The sequence below is a fragment of the Enhydra lutris genome, unplaced genomic scaffold, assembly GCF_002288905.1.
Source record: "Enhydra lutris kenyoni isolate GAN:26980312 unplaced genomic scaffold, ASM228890v2 scaffoldscaffold38, whole genome shotgun sequence".
NCBI classification, from domain to species: Eukaryota; Metazoa; Chordata; class Mammalia; order Carnivora; family Mustelidae; genus Enhydra; species Enhydra lutris.
In genome coordinates, this window is record NW_019154122.1 from 812,202 (window position 1) to 829,775 (window position 17,574).

Here is a 17,574-nt window from a genome sequence, read left to right on the forward strand (position 1 = left end):
CGAAGGCAGAGGCTTTAACCCACTGAGCCACCCAGGCGCCCCCACCCCACTTTTAAAAAAAATTTTTATTTATTTGAGAGAGAGAGAGAGTGAGAACTAGTGGGGGGAGGGGCAGAGAGGGAGGGAGACACAGACTCCCCCGCTGAGCAGGGAGTTGGAGCTGGGGCTCCATCCCAGGACCCTGGGATCATGACCCAGCAGAAGGCAGACTCTTACCCGCTGAGCCACCCAGGACCACCCCCCCCACCTTTAAAAATAAAGATATATTTATTTATTTATTTGACAGAGATCACAAGTAGGCAGAGAGAGAGAGGGAAAAGCAGGCTCCCTGCTGAGCAGAGAGCTCAATGCAGGGCTCCATCCCAAGACCCTGAGATCATGACCTGAGCAAAAGGCAGAGGCTTAACCCATTGAACCACCCAGGCGCCCCCTTTTTAACGTTTTCTAGATCCTTTCCCATGCGGTTTCATAGTTATGCTTGGATTTATTTTTTATTTATTTATTTTTGAATTTCAGAAGTAATTCATAAACTCGAGTGTGTGGTCACCACTTAAGGTAGTGCCGGGGACACCGGCTTTGGAGCGGGCAGACCGCAGCCTCGGCTCCACCCTTCCTTTTGGGATGACCGGGAGGATGCAGCTGTTGAGACTGGAAAACCCTGAGCCTGGGGTTGTTATGTTTACCGCAAGAAAGGGCAACTAATTTAGCGAAAAGACATGCATATTCCTTGCGCAATGTCGCGAACACGTTCAAGCAGCCCAGCCGCGGGAAGGCAACTCGAATTAAAAGATCACAAGGGGCGCGAAGGCCTTAGTAAACCGAAAGGAGCTCCACCCACCAGACTACCCTGTGAGGCCCCGGGAGGAGAGAAAGGGGCGGTGCTAGGGCCGGGGCGGTGCTAGGGCCGGGGCGGGGCTGATGCTGGGGCGGGGCTGATGCTGGGGCGGGGCTGATGCTGGGGCGGTACCTGCGTCGGCGGCTGCGGCGTAGCTCCGCCCCCGGCGTTGGCGCGAGATCCGAACGTCGGTGGAGGCCGTTAGAGCCATTCTGTGAGGCAGCTGGAGCCGGAGCCTGGTGTCCGGCTGGCTGGGTGTCGGCAGCGGCCATGAGGCGGAGAGGCCATGAGGAAGAGGCCTGCGGTGTGTGGCTGGACGCTGCGGCGCTGAAGCGGCGGAGAGTGCAGGTGGGATGTGGGGGCGTGAGAGGGTGTTGGAGGAGGGGTGAGAGGCCTGGACGCGTGAGAAGGGAGGCGGTGGAAGTCAAGTCGGGGTCCGAGAAAGGAACAGCTTTGGGAATTCTGAGGCTAGAGGGATTGGAGCCTGCAGAAGGGTGAAAAACGGGGTTTGGGAAGAGTAGAGAGGAAATGGGACGGAAGGCAGGCAGGCTGTGGGTGGGTGAGGAAGAGACTGGGAAAATAAGGCTTCGAGGTGTGGGGAGAGGGTGGAGAGAAAATTTGCTGTGAGGAGTTTTGTTTCTGCTTTTTAATGGAACTATACTTGACATCCAATATCTAGTTAGTTTCAGGTGCACGTGATACTGATTCGATATTTTTATACACTAAGAAATCCACAGGAGAAGTCTGGTTGCCATGGTCACCATTACAAAGTTACTACAATATTATTGACTATATAACCTACGCAGTGCTTCACCTCCCCATGACTTATTTATTTTATAACTGGAAGTTTGTGCCTCTTAATCCTCTTCCTTCTGTTCCCCAACCCCTCCCCCCTCTGGTAACTAACAGTTTGTTTCCTATACCTATGAGTCAGTTTCTATTTTGTTTTGTTATTTAGATTCCACATACAGGAGAAGTTGTATATATTTGTCCTTCTCTATGACTTAGTTCACTTAGCATAATACCATAATACTAGGTCCATCCATGCTGTCGAGAATGGCAAGATTTCGTTCTTTGTGGCTGTGTAATACTTCATTGTATATATTTGCCACATCTTTACCCATTCATCAGTTGATGGACACTTGGGTTGTGTCCATATCTTGACTGTTGTAAATAATACTGCAATGATTATAGGGGTGCATATATTTCTTTGATTTGGTGTTTTCATTCTCTTCAGATGAATGCCCGGAACTGGAATTACTGGATTGTAATTCTACTTTTAATTTTTTAAGACTCTTCCATATTGTTTTCCATAAGTAGCTGCACCAATTTACATTCCCAGCAACAGTGCATGCAAGTTCCCTTTTCTCCACAACCTCTCTACACTTTGCATCCTCTCCAACACTTGTTATTTTTTCGTCCTTTTTTCTTTTTTGTCTTTTTGATAATTGCTATTCTAACAGGTTTGAGGTAATATCTCATATTTTCATTTTCCTGATGGTTAATTAATGATGTTGAGCACCTTTTCTTCTGTCTGTTGGGCATCTGTGTGTAATCTTTGACAATGGGCTTTTCAAGTCTTCTGCCCATTTTTTTTGTTTTATCTTTTTAAAAAAATTTTTAATAAACATATAATGTATTATTAGCCCCAGGGGTACAGGTATGTGAATCGCCAGGTTTACACACTTCACAGCACTCACCATAGCACATATCCTCCCCAATGTCCATAACCCCACCACCCTCTCCCTCCCTTCCTACCCCCCCCGCCCCCCTCAGTTTGTTTTGTGACATTAAGAGTCTCTTATGGTTTGTCTCCCTCCCAATCCCATCTTGTTTCATTTATTCTTTTCCTACCCCCTCAAACCCCCAACGTTACATCTCTACTTCCTCATATCGTATCATATGATAGTTGTCTTTCTCTGATTGACTTACTTTGCTAAGCGTAATACCCTCTAGTTCCATCCATGTCATCACAAATGGAAAGATTTCATTTATTTTGATGGCTGCATAGTATTCTATTGTATATATATACCACATCTTCTTTATCCATTCATCTGTTGATGGACATCTAGGTTCTTTCCATAGTTTGGCTATTGTGGACCTTGCTGCCATAAACATTCAGGTGCACATGCCCCTTCGGATCACTACGTTTGTATCTTTAGGGTAAATACCCAGTAGTGCAATTGCTGGGTTGTAAGGTAGCTCTATTTTCAACTTTTTGAGGAACCTCCATGCTGTTTTCCAGAGTGGTTGCACCAGCTTCCATTCCCACCAATAGTGTAGGAGAGTTCCCCTTTCTCTGCATCCTTGCCAGCATCTGTCATTTCCTGACTTGTTAATTTTAGCCATTCTGACTGGTGTAAGGTGGTATCTCATTGTGGTTTTGATTTGTATTTCCCTGATGCCGAGTGATGTGGAGCAGTTTTTCATGTGTCTGTTGGCCATCTGGATGTTGTCTTTGCAGAAATGTCTGTTCATGTCTTCTGCCCATTTCTTTTTTTTTTTTTTTAATATTTTATTTATTTATTGGACAGACAGAGATCACAAGTAGGCAGAGAGGCAGGCAGAGAAAGAGGGGGAAGCAGGGCCCCTGCCGAGCAGAGAGCCCAATGCGGGGCTCGATCCCAGGACCTTGGGATCATGACCTGAGCCGAAGACAGAGGCTTAACCCACTGAGCCACAGGCACCCCATCTTCTGCCCATTTCTTGATTGGGTTATTTGTTCTTTGGGTGTTGAGTTTGCTAAGCTCTTTATAGATTTTGGATACTAGCCCTTTATCTGATATGTTGTTTGCAAATATCTTCTCCCATTCTGTCAGTTGTCTTTTGGTTTTGTTAACTGTTTCCTTTGCTGTGCAATTCTGCCAATTTTTTAATCTTTTTTTTTCTAAGAATTTATTTATTTATTTGACAGAGAGATATCACAAGTAGGCAGAGAGGCAGGCAGAGAGAGAAAGAGGAAGCAGGCTCCCTGCTGAGCAGAGAGCCAGATGTGGGACTCGATTCCAGGACCCTGAAATCATGACCTGAGCTGAAGGCGGAGGCTTAACCCATTGAGCCACCCAGGCGCCACTAATCTTTTTTTTTTTTTTTTTAAGTGTTGTGTAACTCTATATTTTGGATGTTAACCCTTTATCAGATGTATGATTTGCAAATACCTTCTTCCCATACAGTAAGGTGCAGTTCTGTTTTGTTGATGGTTTCCATCGCTCTGTAAAAGCTTTTTAGTTTAATGTAATCCTATTTGCTATTTTAGCTTTTGTTGCCCTTGTCTGAGGAGATTGGTTCAAAGAAATCCTGCTAAGACTGATGTCAAAAGAGCTTGCTGCCCATCTTTTTCTTCCAAGAGTTTTATGGCTTCAGGTCTTAACATTCAAGTCTTTAATCCATTTCGAATTTATTTTTATATATGGTGTAAGATAGTGGTCTAGTTTCACTCTTTTGCATGTAGCTTGTCCGGTTTTCCCAGCACCATTTATTGAAGAGACTGTCTTTTCCCCATTTTATATTCTTTTCTCATTTGTAGTAGATTAATTGTCCATATACATGTAGGTTTATTTATGGGCTCTCTGTTCTATTCTATTGATCTATGTGTGTCTTTGTGTCAGTGCCATACTGTTTTGATTACTATAACTTTGTAGAATAGTTTGAAATCAGCATGATATTTACAGCTTTGATCTTTTCTCAAGATTGCTTTGTCTGTTTGGTGTCCCATACAGATTTTAGGAGTACTTTTTTCTAGTTTTGTGGAAAATCATATTTTGATGGATTGTATTGAATTTGTAGATTGCTTTGGGAAGTACTAATATTTTAACAATATTAATTTGTCAGTCCATGAGCAGAATATATCTTCCCATTTATTTTTTTCATCGTCAGTTTCTTTCATCCATGTGCCGCAATCTTCAGAGTACAAGTCTTGCACCTGTTTGGGTAAATTTATTCCTAGATATTTTATTCTTTTTGATGCAGCTGTAAATGGGATTGTTTTCTTAATTTCCTTGATAGCTCATTATTAGTGTGTAGAAATGCAACCGTAGTTGAATAGCTATTTATGGTAATAGCTCCTTTCCTGGGGCAGGTCCTCTAAATTCTTTTAGTAGTTGGGGGAAGGTCAGCAATTATTCCTAAGCCGCCTGTTCCTTAAAAATAATCAGCCTAAAATAATACATATGCCAGAGAGACACATTTTGGGGTGGCAAATTTTGCTCCCTTGCAGTGGCTACAGTTTCCTGAACAAATTAAGAGCTGTTAAAAAGCATCATACAACTAAAGTCATATATATATATGTTTAAGATTCTATTTATTTATTTGACAGAGATCACAAGTAGGCAGAGAGGCAGGCAGAGAGAGAGGAAGGGAAGCAGGCTCCCTGCTGAGCAGAGATCCCGATGCGGGGCTTGATCTGAGGACTCTGGGATCATGACCTGAGCCAAAGGCAGAGGCTTTAACCCACTGAGCCACCCAGGCGCCCCAACTAAAGTCATATTTTGAGAAATAATAAATGAACCACCTGTTCCTTTAAATTTTTTTTTTTTTTTTTTTTTTTTTTTACTTAAAAATGAGGTAGGTATCTTCATCTGGTACATAATTTAAAATGTACGGCAGTGTTAGGCAGTGAAATAACTCCCTAATACTTTTAACCATCCTTGGCCCATCTCAGAGGCCACAGCTTTCTTGCACATCCTTCTACACATATTCTATATATGCACAAGCAAACAGTATCTGTTCTTTCTTGTAAATAATAGCATGTTCCACATTGTTCTGCATCTTGCTTTTTCTCACTTATTGCATCTTATGTATCATTTCATATGCATCCACAAAGAGCTGTTTTATTCTTTTTCTTAAAAAAAAGATTTCATTTGTTTATTAGAGAGAGAGAACACAAGTGGGGGAGAGAGGCAGAGGGAGAGAAAGAAACACCAACAACTTACCCCCTCCCCACTGAGCAGGTAGCTGCTTTCTTCTTTTTAAAGACTTGATACTATTCCATTCCATTATATGCAATAGTATTGCCTTAATCTACTCAAGTTGACAGTAACAAAATAGAATAGACTGGGTGGCTTAAACAACAGAATCCATTTTCTCACAGTTCTGGAAACTGGAAGTCCAAGATCAGAGTGCTGCCATGGTCAAGTTCCAGTAAGGACTTTCTTCTTGGCTTGCCGACAGTGAGCTGCCTTCTCCCCATGTGCTCAGATGGCCTTTTCTTGGTGCATGTGTGTGTGGTGAGAGATGTGTTAAAAATTTGGGGGGTGGGCACCTGAGTGGCGCAGTGGGTTAAGTATCTGATTCGGTTTCAGCTCAGATCATGATTTCAGGGTCATGAGATTGATCCCTATGTCGGGCTCCTCACTTAGAGTCTGCTTGAGATTCTCTTTCCCTCTCCCACTCATGCTCTTTTTCTCTCAAATGAATAAATAAATCTTAAAAACAATTTTTTAAACTTTGTTAAAAACTGGTTCTTTGACTTTTTAAGACTTCCAGTCCAGAGCAGAGTACTAAAGATTCCCTTTCACAGGATGTAGAAACCTGCCTTTTCCTAGAGTAGCTATTAATAGGCATACATTTGTTTGAGTTTTAATGTCAGTCATTAATAGACAGTTGCTCATGACCAGTGTTTTAGAAAATATGCTCCTTCCCACCTGATCCCTAAACAAACTGCTATTTGGCGGCAACTAATGGGGTGGTTCATAATTTTGCCAGAAAATAAATGCCTATGTTTGGAGTGAGTTTGCTTCTCTCTTGGTCCCACAGAAGCATGATAGGCTTGGCCTCATTACTTAGGCCTTGATATGAAGGATACTGTATTTGTTTTCATTTCAGTTTTTTTATTGTGAGATTAATATATGTTTGTTAAAAAAATCAGTATAGAATTAAGTAAAAAACAAAACTTCACTGGTGGTAGCTGCTTTTAACAATTGGTATTCTTTGAGACAGTTTCTATGTGTATAAATATGTTTCCCCCACAAAAGAGATTATTTCAAACATACTCACCTTTCACTAAATATATGGAGAACTTTCCATGTGAGACATGAGTTTTAGTATGAATTTTTCCTTTTTATTTTAATTTATTTTTTAAAAGATTTTCTTTATTTATTTGACAGAGAGAGACCGTGAGAGAGGGAATACAAGCAGGGGAAGCGGGAGAGGGAGAAGCAGGCTTCTAGCCGAGCAGGGAGCCCAATGTGGGGCTTGATCCCAGGAGTCCATTGTGGGGCTCCATCCCAGGACCCTGGGATCATGACCTGAGCTGAAGGCAGACGCTTAACAACTAAGCCACCCAGGTGCCCCACCAAAAGGCGATTTTAATTTACATGATTTTCAAATTTTGTATTTTAACTTTGTTACCTCTTTATTAAAACACGGAGAAATATTTCTGAAAGGTTTCTCCCACAATAAAGAGGTAAAAAGGTTTACTATGTATTTTGTATATTTGCTATCTTGTAGGTGTTTTCTATTTCTTCTTCATCTGTAATGCAGCATACTTTCTTGCCCTTGAAATATATGTAGCAGAGAAGGAGAAGTGAGCCTAAGAAGGGGACAGAAATGCGAAGATAACAGAAATCTTGGCTGAGTCATCAGTGTTTTCTGACCGCCTTGGTGGAACACGGAATGCCACTGTGACAGTCTGTAGCTTCACTAACATTCAGTCCATCAGCAAATTCTCTGGACTCTGCCTTCATATGTTCAGAATCTCATAATTTTCTACTATTTCTACCACTGCTACCTGATCCAGAATGAGAGTGACCTTTTGCTCACTATTAATTTTAAAACCATCTAGTGGTTTGCTATCTTCTGGTAAAACCCAGAATCTCTGAGGCCTGCAAGGCATGGTTTGGCCATGTATGTTTGCCTTCTTCTACATTTTAGACCTCATCTACTACTCTTTTCTCTGCCTGACTCTGTTGTAGTCATACGGGCCTTCTTGCTGGCCTTCAAGCCAAGTATACCTCTACAGAGAGTTTTGTACACCTTGAAATGCATAGGGATTAAAATACCACTTGGCTCTGTTCTTTCATTTGTCAGCTTATTGAGCCCCATTTCTTAACCATAAAAAAGCCTTTCCTTTATTCTCTACTCCCTAACACCTTAGTCTTGCTTTATTTATCTCCATAGCCCTTTACCTTTAGATACACTATATACTGTGTATTTATTTTTCATTTATGATCTTCCACTACTAGAATGAAATCTCCATTAGGCAGTCCTTCAAACAGTGGCACATGATAGGTTCTCAGTACAAATTTGTTGAATGAGCAAATCAATTAATCCATTTGAGCTTTGCTTTCAGAAAACCTTTTAGATATGGTTTAGATATGGTCATAGTTGCTCATTCTTTCTTTCTCTGATAAGAAGATAAGTAGAAGTACTTTGAGTTTTTTAGAGCAAAGATGGATGGGAGGACACCTCCAGTAAAATGGCAGATTAAAGTGTGTACTTAACAGGAGCACCTGGGTTTCTCGGTTAGTTGAGCCCTCGAGTCTTCATTTCGGCTCAGGTCACGATCTCATGGTGGTGAGATGAAGCCCTGCACTGGGCTCAGTGCTCAGCAGACAGTCCGCCTTGAGATTCTCTCTTTCTCTCTGCCTCCCCACTCTCAAATAAATAATCTTAAAAAGAAAAAGTGTGGACCTAACAACAAAAAAACCCCCCTCTGTGATACTTACTGAAATGCTGAAAAAAGAAAAACAAATATTGAGGAGGAAAGTATTTCACTGAAACTGAATAGGCTTAAGAATAATACTGAAGTGCATGGTAGCAACACTGTTGGGGTCGGTGCTGTAAGACTGATAAGGATCTGTGAATGTAACTTGACAAATATTTATCAGTATGACCTTTACGTAATGGCTTATGGTTTGTAAAAGTTTTTTTACATGTATTGTTTCACTTCACTTCCTCAGTAGCTTTGTGAGGGAAGTGAGATTATCTCCATTTTGCAGATGAAGAAATTGAAGTTCAGATAGAGATTTGCTTCAGATCACATCAGAGTAAGTGCTGCTCTATGGCTTGATTCCAGGTCTTCTGACTCTTGTTCCAGTGTGGTTTTTGTTTTGTTTTGTTTTCTTTTCATAATGTGTAAGGTGTCCTCAGATGATAAAAAGGTGAATATTGAATAAGGTAGTTCTAACCCTGGCAGCATGGAACATGGTAGGAACGCAAATAACTGTCAGACAGACAGTAAGTGTCTTAGAGGCATAAGGAAATTCTAAGCATTTAGAGAAGGAAGAGATTACGTTTTATTACGGGTGGAGGGCTGGTGGTTTTAAAATATGTCCACAAATTCTTTGATACCTCTCTAACAGGTGGATGTTAAGTCCCCCCTTCCCCCACCAAGTGTGGGACGTACTTAGTGACCCTGTTGACTAGAAGGTGTTGGAAGTGTTCAAGTTCTGAGGTTAGGTCATAAACAGCATTGCAGCTTCAGCCTCATTCTGCCTTTAGGGGAAGTCAGCTCTCACGTTGTGCAGACACGGAGGCAGCTCTGTGGAGACCTCCATGTGGTGAGGAACCTTACTGAATTTGCTAGCAGTTGTGTGAGTGAGCCGCCCTGAAAATGCATATTGCAACCCTGCTTGTTACCTTAAATGCAACCTAATGAGACTGTGAGCCAGAACCATGCAGATAGGCTGCTTCCAATTCCTGATGCATAGAAGTTGTGAGATAATAATTGTTGTTTTAAGCTGCTAAATTTTGTGGCAATGTGTTAATGCAGCAACAGAAAGATAATACAGATTTGGTTTTACCTAATGAAAACCTAAAATGGGGGAATGGCTTTGGCATGGGGCAATGGGTGGCAGCTGGAAGGACTTTGGAGAGAGTGCTAGTGAAAGCTTGAAGAGCTTGTAAGAAACTGTTTCTAGAACTGGGATGGCCTTTGAGGAGACTTGTGGGTAAGGGTTTAAAGGAAAGTGAGAACATATCTTACTGGAAACTAGAGGAAAGGGAATCCTTGTTATGTGGTCACAGAAAGTTGCCTACAACTCCTGTTGGTTGTAGTAAGGTGGAAGGTAGAGAATGTACCTGAGGAACTGGGCAATGTGATGTAGCTAAGGGGGTTTACAGGCAGTGCTGAAAGGCTACCTGGTTTCTTCTCACTGATATAGCCAAGTGCCAGAGGATCGAGAGAAGCTGAAGGAAGGCCAGTTAAACAAAAAAGAGCCTAGACTTGCTGGTTTTGAAAATTCTCATCTTCTTCAGGTGGTACACAGTGGATTTTTCTTTGCAGGAAGTTTTTAAATTGCTAATTTAATCTCTTGTTATAAGTCCATTCAGATACCCCCATGGAAAGAATGTCATTATTAGTCACTAGGGAAATGCAAATCCAAACCACAAGGAGATACCACTTCACATCCATGGGATGGCTATAATCAAAAAGATAATACCAAGTGTTGGCAAGGATGTGGAGAAATTGGAAACCTCGTATATTACATGGTGCATGCATACAGTGGTATAGGCAGTTTGCTGAACAGTTTGGCAGTTCCTCAAAATGTTCAGCATGCTTATCCTATGACCCAGCACTTCTGCTTTTAAGTATAGACCCAAGATATGAAAAGATAGTCCGCACTAAAATTTGTACACTAGTAACGAATATTTGAATGTTTGTAGCAGCATTTCTCATAACAGCTAAAGAGTGGAAACAACCAAAATGCTCCCAAATGATGAATGAGTAGATAAAATAGTATATCTAAACAGTGGAATATTACTTGGCAATAAAAAGGGATTGAAGTATCTGACATGCTACAGTGTGGTTGGACCTCCAGAAGGTGCTCAGTGAGAGAAGCTGATCACAAAGACCAGATACCGTGTGACGTGTGAAAGGTCCAGAATAGACTGATCTTTTTTTTTTTTTTTTTTTTTAAGATTTTTATTTGTTTGAGAGAGTGAGCAGGAGAGAGAGTGCGGTGTGAGCATGAGTTGGGGAGGAGCAGAGGGAGACGGAAAAGCAGGCTCCTTACTGAGCAGGAAGCCTGATGTGGGACTCGATCTAGGGACTCCGGGATCATAACCTGAGCCAAAGGCAGATGCTTAACCAACTGAGCCACCCAGGTACCTCCGACAGCTGTTTTTGGTCAGACTTCTTAAACAGTCCTCCTTAGAGTATCCTTATTAGGTAGTGTCCTTTTAGCATGGCTTGATAAGGCATGATAGTGACTGATTGGAAAAGGTTTTCTATGAGAGTGGAGGAGGGGAGTTGGAGAAGTGGGAAGAGATGAGTATGGGACCTCAGAAGCATAAAAGAAGAAGTAACATAGCAAAAAGAATTAAACACATACATTTATTTATGTTTTCTGAAGCTATGTCAATATGTACGGATAATGAGATTACATTCATAAATTCAAGGCCAGTGACCATAATCAGAAAAGTAAGTTGAATCAAATTATATGCTAGACTTGAAGGCCATATGAATCATAGAAAAGGGGAATTAAAATGGGTTGAAAGCAGAAATTTAAGACAAACTTGCAGGTAAATTATCAGAAGACATAAAGATAGAATGAGAGCTAAACTGAATTTAAATCCCATGGAATCATGAAAACATTTTCTAGTAGTAAGGAGGGTGAATTGTTTGAACCCAGGTCTGCTTTGATAATAGAGTTGTGGTGTTGTGTTGTGGAAATTCTTTATATTTTTTTGTCTATTAACCCTTTATCAGATATATCATTTGCAAATATCTTCTCCTCTTCAGTAGGCTGTGTTTTAGTTTTGCTCATAGTTTCCTTTGCTATGAAGAATTTTTTTTTATTTTGATGTTGTCTCTGTAGTTTATTTTTGCTTTCGTTTCCCGTCTCAGGACACATATCTAGAAAAATGTTATGGCCAGTTTCAGAGAAATTATTGCCTGTGCTTTCCTAGGATTTTTACCATTTCAGGTCTCACATTTAGGTCCTTAAACCACTTTTTAAAAAAGATTTTATTTATTTGAGAGAGAAAAGAGGGCACATGAGAGAGCACACGAGGGGAGAGGAAGGTAGGGTGGAGAGAGTCAGAGTAGAGGGAGAAGCAGACTCCCCACAGAGTGGGGAGCCTAACTCGGGCCTTGATCCCAGGACCCTGGGATCATTACCTGAGCCAAAGGCAGATGCTTAACTGACTAAGCCACCCGGGTGCCTAGCCCTTAATCCATTTTGAGTTTATTTTTGTGTATGGTATAATCAAGTGGTCTGGCTTCATTCTTTTGCATGTAGCTGTCCAGTTTTCCTGACACCATTTGTTGAAGAGACTTTTTCCCATTGCATATTCTTGCCTCCTTTGTTGAAGATTAATTGACCATATAATTGTGGATTTATTTCTGAGTTTTCTATTTTGTTCCATTGATCTATATCTATTTATGCCAGTATCATATTGTTCTGATTGCTACAACTTTGTGGAATGGAATGTTTGGTAGAAATCATCTGTGAAGCTGTTTTGTCCTGGACTTTTGATTGTTGGGAGTTTTTTTTTTTTTTTTAACTGATTCAATTTCATTGCTGGTAGTCGGTCTGTTCAAATTTTCTATTTTTTCCTGATTCAGTTTTGGGAGGTTATATGTTTCTAGGAGTGTATTCATTTTTCTAGGTTGTCCAATTTGTTGGCATATAATTTTCATAATATTATCTTACAATCCTTTGTATTTGTGTTGTAGGACTTAGTATTCTTGTAGTCATTTAAATAACTATATATTATTAGTCTGTCTTTTCCCATAAGGTTTAAGCTTTACCAGAGCAGAAACAATCTGTTTTGTTCCTCAGTGTATTCCTAGTACCTAGCATATAGGTGCTAAAATACTTGTTGGCATATCCTCTCACATAGTTTCACATATCTAGGATGTTTCTAATATAAAATTTAGAGAGCCATGTGCTTCTTTGGGCTTCCTCATAGCATGGTCGCCAGGTTCTAAGAGTGAGGATCTCAAGAAAGCAAGAGTGCATGGCATTTTTATGACCTAGTTTTGGAAAAAATGTAGTGTTATTTCTATCATACTTTATTGGTCAGTCACAAAATTCTTCCCAAGTTCAAGGTGAAGGAATATGGACTTTGCAACTTGAGGAGTGGTCACCTCAGCTTCTCCAAATTCCAGTCTCAATGTATTCAAGTAATCCAGAATGCAGTGCTGTGTACTTTATATATTTTGGTCTGGCAAGTGATTCCAGGTATAAAGCTAGAGTCATCATAGGGTTCATTTGTTTTCCTTCTCTCAGAGCTCACAATCCAATGCAATTCCTTTTGTCCACCATCTATTATCAGTTGTTTCATGTGTTTTATTCAGTTTTCTAGTTTTGTATGTTGGAGGGGAAAGTTCCACACCAGCATTGCAAGTTAGAGTATGAGTTTTACACCAAGGATTTCATTCTTCTTTTATCCACTTAAGGTACATTTTAGTTTCCAAATGTAAAAATGAAGTCAACTTTGGGCTAGAATTAATAATTTGATTTCATCTCAGACCTATCTCCAACTTACAACATGAAAATCGGCAAATCTTGTTTCTTTGGTTTTCATGCAAACTGAATTGAGTATAAATTACCCTCTTCTCGGGGTTACTTCTCAGGCATTCCATAACAAGCAAGTGGAAACAAAACCACATCACACTAAATAAAGATGAGGTTATATTTATAGTTAGTTGACAAAAGTTACTTCCCTAACCCTTTCTGGTACAAACTGATACTGTAACGTACAAAGGGGCTGAGAGTGTATAAGACTGGCTGTTCCCTGCTTGTCCTCCTAGTAATAACCAATTAGTATTGAACCTGAGGAACTGTGTAAGCCTTTTATGTGAATTAACTCACCAAATCCTTGTAACAGCCCTATGGGATAGGTACTTTACTGTCCTCATTTCACACATGAGAATGAGACCTAGATTAAGCGCTTGCATAGGGTCACACAGTGCTAAGTAGCCGTGGCAGAATTGGAATTGACTTGAACCCTAGCTGTGTGAGTCATGCTCTTAACTGTATATAAGTATTTGAAAACCACTAAAAATGTGTCACCTGCTGCTGAGGTAGAATCATTAGTTCTCTTTAAGTGTAAGAGAGAGTATCATTCTTGGAATCACGTCAGCAAATCTTGTTTGTTTAGTCAGTGTGACTGATTTCTGTGGGGAAGCAGAAAGATTGGGCTATAGTTGGAATATGTGATTTCCTATAAAAACAAACAAACATCATCAGTGTGACAGGAAACGGTAGATGATGATGTACAGCAAAAACTAACCAGAAAGCAGCAGAGGAATGGAGTCCAAAGGGCCCAGTGTGGTTCCATGAAGGTCATGGGTGTTTATTGAATCTCTCCTGTCTGACAGCTGTTTTGATATTAATAGGTTCCATTATTCTTTTTCTCCCCCTTCTCAGACATATTTAATGAAGCCAAACACCAAAATGTTAACACACTTTCCTGGAGAGAAAAAGGCTAAGATTTCTTTTACTCAAAGAGTTCCACCTACAGGCATTCGGCAGACCAGCATGGCTTCCTTCTTCACCCTGCAGCCAGGTATGATGACCCGCCTGGGAATACCCGGGGAGCAAAAAGGAGTGTGTGCATTTTTCCATGCTGGAAAATTTATGAGAAGTGGCAACACCAGTGCATTGTGTTAAACTTGGCTGACTCATTAGAAGAGGATATCAAACGACAAAGCATCCCCTTCTGCTAGGCATTATAAACATGCTTTTACTAACATTTTCTCATTCTGTGTGCTCAGTCTAATATTAAATGTTTGTATTCCCTGACAGAGCAGCGAGGAGAAAGGTATGCTTGGGGAGTTGGGGTGTGCAGGGGAGCTGATCTGCCCTAGTTAGGTAAATGTCTTGGATTGGCCATAATGAGCAGTGTATATATGATTACTTGATAACAGATATTTCTGTATAGTGCTTCTCAATATTCAGAGTTCAAAGATGCTTTTTTTCTTAGAAAGGTTGGCATAAAGTTGGCTTGTGTCTCATTATCCTTTGGCAGTTTTTTGCTTACATGTCCCTTTCCAGGTGACGAGCTGCTTCAGAGCAGGGTGTCTGCCAGTTGGAGGGTTTTGGGAGGAGAGCTCTAACTCCTGATGTGATTCCCAGGATTGCTTTACACAAATCTTCAAAATTCACTGTCCCTACCCCAAAGAGAAACTTAAAATAAGCACCCTTTGGCTTTAAGTTAACAAGGGCAGATTTCTTTCAAGGACACTTCTGATTTAAAGAAAAAAAAAAAAAAACATATATGTATATATATATATATGTATATATTTTTATTTTATTTTATTTTATTTTATTTTTTTAAAGTAGGTTCCATGCCCAGCATGGAGCCCAACATGAGGCTTGAACTCACGACCCCAAGAGTAAGACCGGAGCTGAGATCAAGAGTTGGATGCTTAATAGTCTGAGCCACCCAGTCATCCCCCGCTATTTCAAAATTCTGGTATATATATAATCTGTTGAATTCTTAGGCAAAGTTGAGACATCTTTCACAAAACAGTTTCTGCAGTATAATTCTTGTTGGAGAAGGAAAAAGGAAATCATTCAGCTTTGTAATTAGATCTTGGTATAATTTAGGGGAAAGGTAGTCCATGTTATTCATCCTTAAGGCAGAACAGTATCCATTCCATGCCTGATAAAATGGACAAGCTGGACACTAGCAGTCATTTATTATTTTTCGTCCAACTGGTTGACTTAGCATCTGATTGTCTTTATTCCCCTTCCCAAGCCATATTTGCAGAGTAGAGGCCCTAATGTTATTTGTACTGTCACCAGAAGGTTTCTTAGAGTTGGATGGTTAATGTGATCTTAGTGACCTTACAAAAATTGTGTTGTGCATATTTCTCAAAAGATAATATCCAGGAATATATATTTGGCCAAGATCACTATTTAACAGAAACCATATTAAATAAAAAACAAAGGCAAAACTCATGTGCCCTGTTAAACCCCATATCCTAAAACACAGCTGGAAAAGTAGGCTGTGGTCTGAGTATACCTACCACGTTTGACTTGAGTATGTCATTAGAAGCATCCATATATTTGAGTAGTGGAATATAAGGTCTGAGGTTTAAAAGGGTCATTCTGGCGAAAGCAGAGATTGAAAGCAGGAAGATCATGGGGTGCCTGGATGGCTCAGTCAGTTAAGTGTCTGACTTCAGCTCGGGCCATGATCTCTGGATCCTGCGACTGATGCCCCGTGTTGGGCTCCCTGCTGAGTGGGGAGTCTGCTTCTCCCTTTCTGCCCCCTTCCCATTCTTTCTCTCTCTCAAACAAATAAATAAAACCTTTTTTTTTTCTTAAAAAAAAAAAAAGAAAGAAAACAGGAAGATCAGCTGTAAATGCGTGTGATGAGTCTAACTAAGACCCCTGCGCTAGGTGATGATAGTAGCTAATACAGATTTCAGAAAAAGCCAGCTAAATCCTACTCAGGGCAGAGATTTCCTGCAGAATAATTATTCACGTCTGTTTTGCTAGGAAAGACAAATGATGGTGACCAGAGGAGTGTTTCGTCTCATATAGAAAGTCAGATCAACAAAGAGTCTGAGAAAGATGCAGCCCATCTAGATCATCTGATCCAGGGCTTGGAGGACGAGTGCATGTCACCCCCATTAGCCACTTCAACCCCTGCAGATACCCAGGAAGCTGGACTTTCTCTTCATTTCCTCCAGGCTTCTGACCACCACAGAATGGGAACTTCGTTTTTGACTATGCTGTCTTTGCCCCAGCCTGACCCCTTGGTCTGTGCTGGAAAGAGCAAAGCCTCATTCTCTTGTTCCTTCACTCAGAACTTGGAAGGTCCTTACTTGCTGGACCAACAGGAAGGAGATAAAGACTCTTTCTGGAAAAGGGAATGGCTTCATGGATCTAAGGAAAAAAACTATCAGGATGTGGAGAGATGCATTCAACCACCGGGGGGCAAAGGCCTTCAGTCCTTGGACAAGATTAAATTGGGAAAGGTGTCTGCCCAAGAAACCAGGCAGGACCCCATCCTCCCTCAAACATTCCATTCCCGGAACGGAGAAAACACAGACTTAGTGAAACAAAGCCCTTGTCCTGTCCCTGTGTTTTCCTGGGACAGTGAAAAGAATGACTCCTGGAGTCAGCTTTTCACTGAGGATTCTCAGGGCCAGCGGGTCATTGCCCACAACTCTAGAGCTCCTTTCCGAGATGTAACGAACAATCAGAATCGGGATTTAGGGCAGTTGCACGATAGCTCTCAGTGCCAGGAGAGGCCAGCTCAGTTAAATCTGCAGCCTGATTTGCTCTTTACCCAGGACTCTGAAGGTAATCAAGTTATCAGGCACCAAGTCTAAATACCTTGATGATGGTTTGGTTCTAGAAGTACCTTGAGATGACAGAGCTATAGGAAAATATTGGGCGGGAGGGCAGCGGAGGGAGGCAAGGGATGAAGTTATTATTGAGCATTTCTTTGTGTAAATAAACCAGGTGGTGGCACTTGTTGAGACTGTATGATTGGCATCGTGCGTCTCCCCGGGAAGAGGTGGCTGGTAACCTTGGCCAAGTCTGTGATGAGCACTGAGAGGAGGTAGGGCAGGTACTTATCCTTCTACTAAAGAGCCCTTACTCAGTCTGCATAGCCCCCTCTTTGCCCTTTCAGATCCCTGAAGGACATTGCTTCTTATGAATGTGTGTTCTAATCTCTGGCTGTTATCTTACCCATGCAACCTTGGGACCATTATTCCTGACACCGTTTTGAGTTATAAGGCATATTTCCTGGGTCCAGGGGTATGGGGGCAGGGGGGATAGAGAGAGAAATAGTAGAATGATGGTAGGGTGTTTTTGTTTTAAAGTAGGCTC

At 41.1% G+C, this 17,574-nt stretch overlaps 1 protein-coding gene across 2 annotated transcripts; it reads left to right on the forward strand.

Annotated features, from left to right (window-relative positions):
- Positions 1–1,100: 1,100 nt before the first annotated feature.
- Positions 1,101–17,545, forward strand: LOC111154730 (aurora kinase A and ninein interacting protein). 2 transcript variants are annotated; one of them, XM_022514603.1, is made up of 3 exons: positions 1,101–1,183; positions 14,152–14,290; positions 16,231–17,545. In XM_022514603.1, the coding sequence occupies exons 1-3, from the start codon at positions 1,106–1,108 to the stop codon at positions 17,067–17,069; spliced, it is 1,056 nt and encodes a 351-aa protein (XP_022370311.1). In that variant the 5' UTR covers positions 1,101–1,105; the 3' UTR covers positions 17,070–17,545. The 2 variants fall into 2 exon arrangements, with proteins under 2 accessions (XP_022370311.1, XP_022370312.1); XM_022514604.1 differs by lacking the exon at positions 1,101–1,183 and adding an exon at positions 8,772–8,820.
- Positions 17,546–17,574: the final 29 nt, after the last annotated feature.

Bases quoted from the DNA above. Each gene is read 5' to 3' on its own strand.
- LOC111154730 (XM_022514603.1), top strand. From the start codon at position 1,106: ATGAGGCGGAGAGGCCATGAGGAAGAGGCCTGCGGTGTGTGGCTGGAC. The intron at 1,184-14,151 runs GTGGGATGTGGG...CCCCCTTCTCAG, and splicing joins TGAAGCGGCGGAGAGTGCAG to ACATATTTAATGAAGCCAAA. The intron at 14,291-16,230 runs GTATGATGACCC...CTGTTTTGCTAG, and splicing joins CTTCTTCACCCTGCAGCCAG to GAAAGACAAATGATGGTGAC.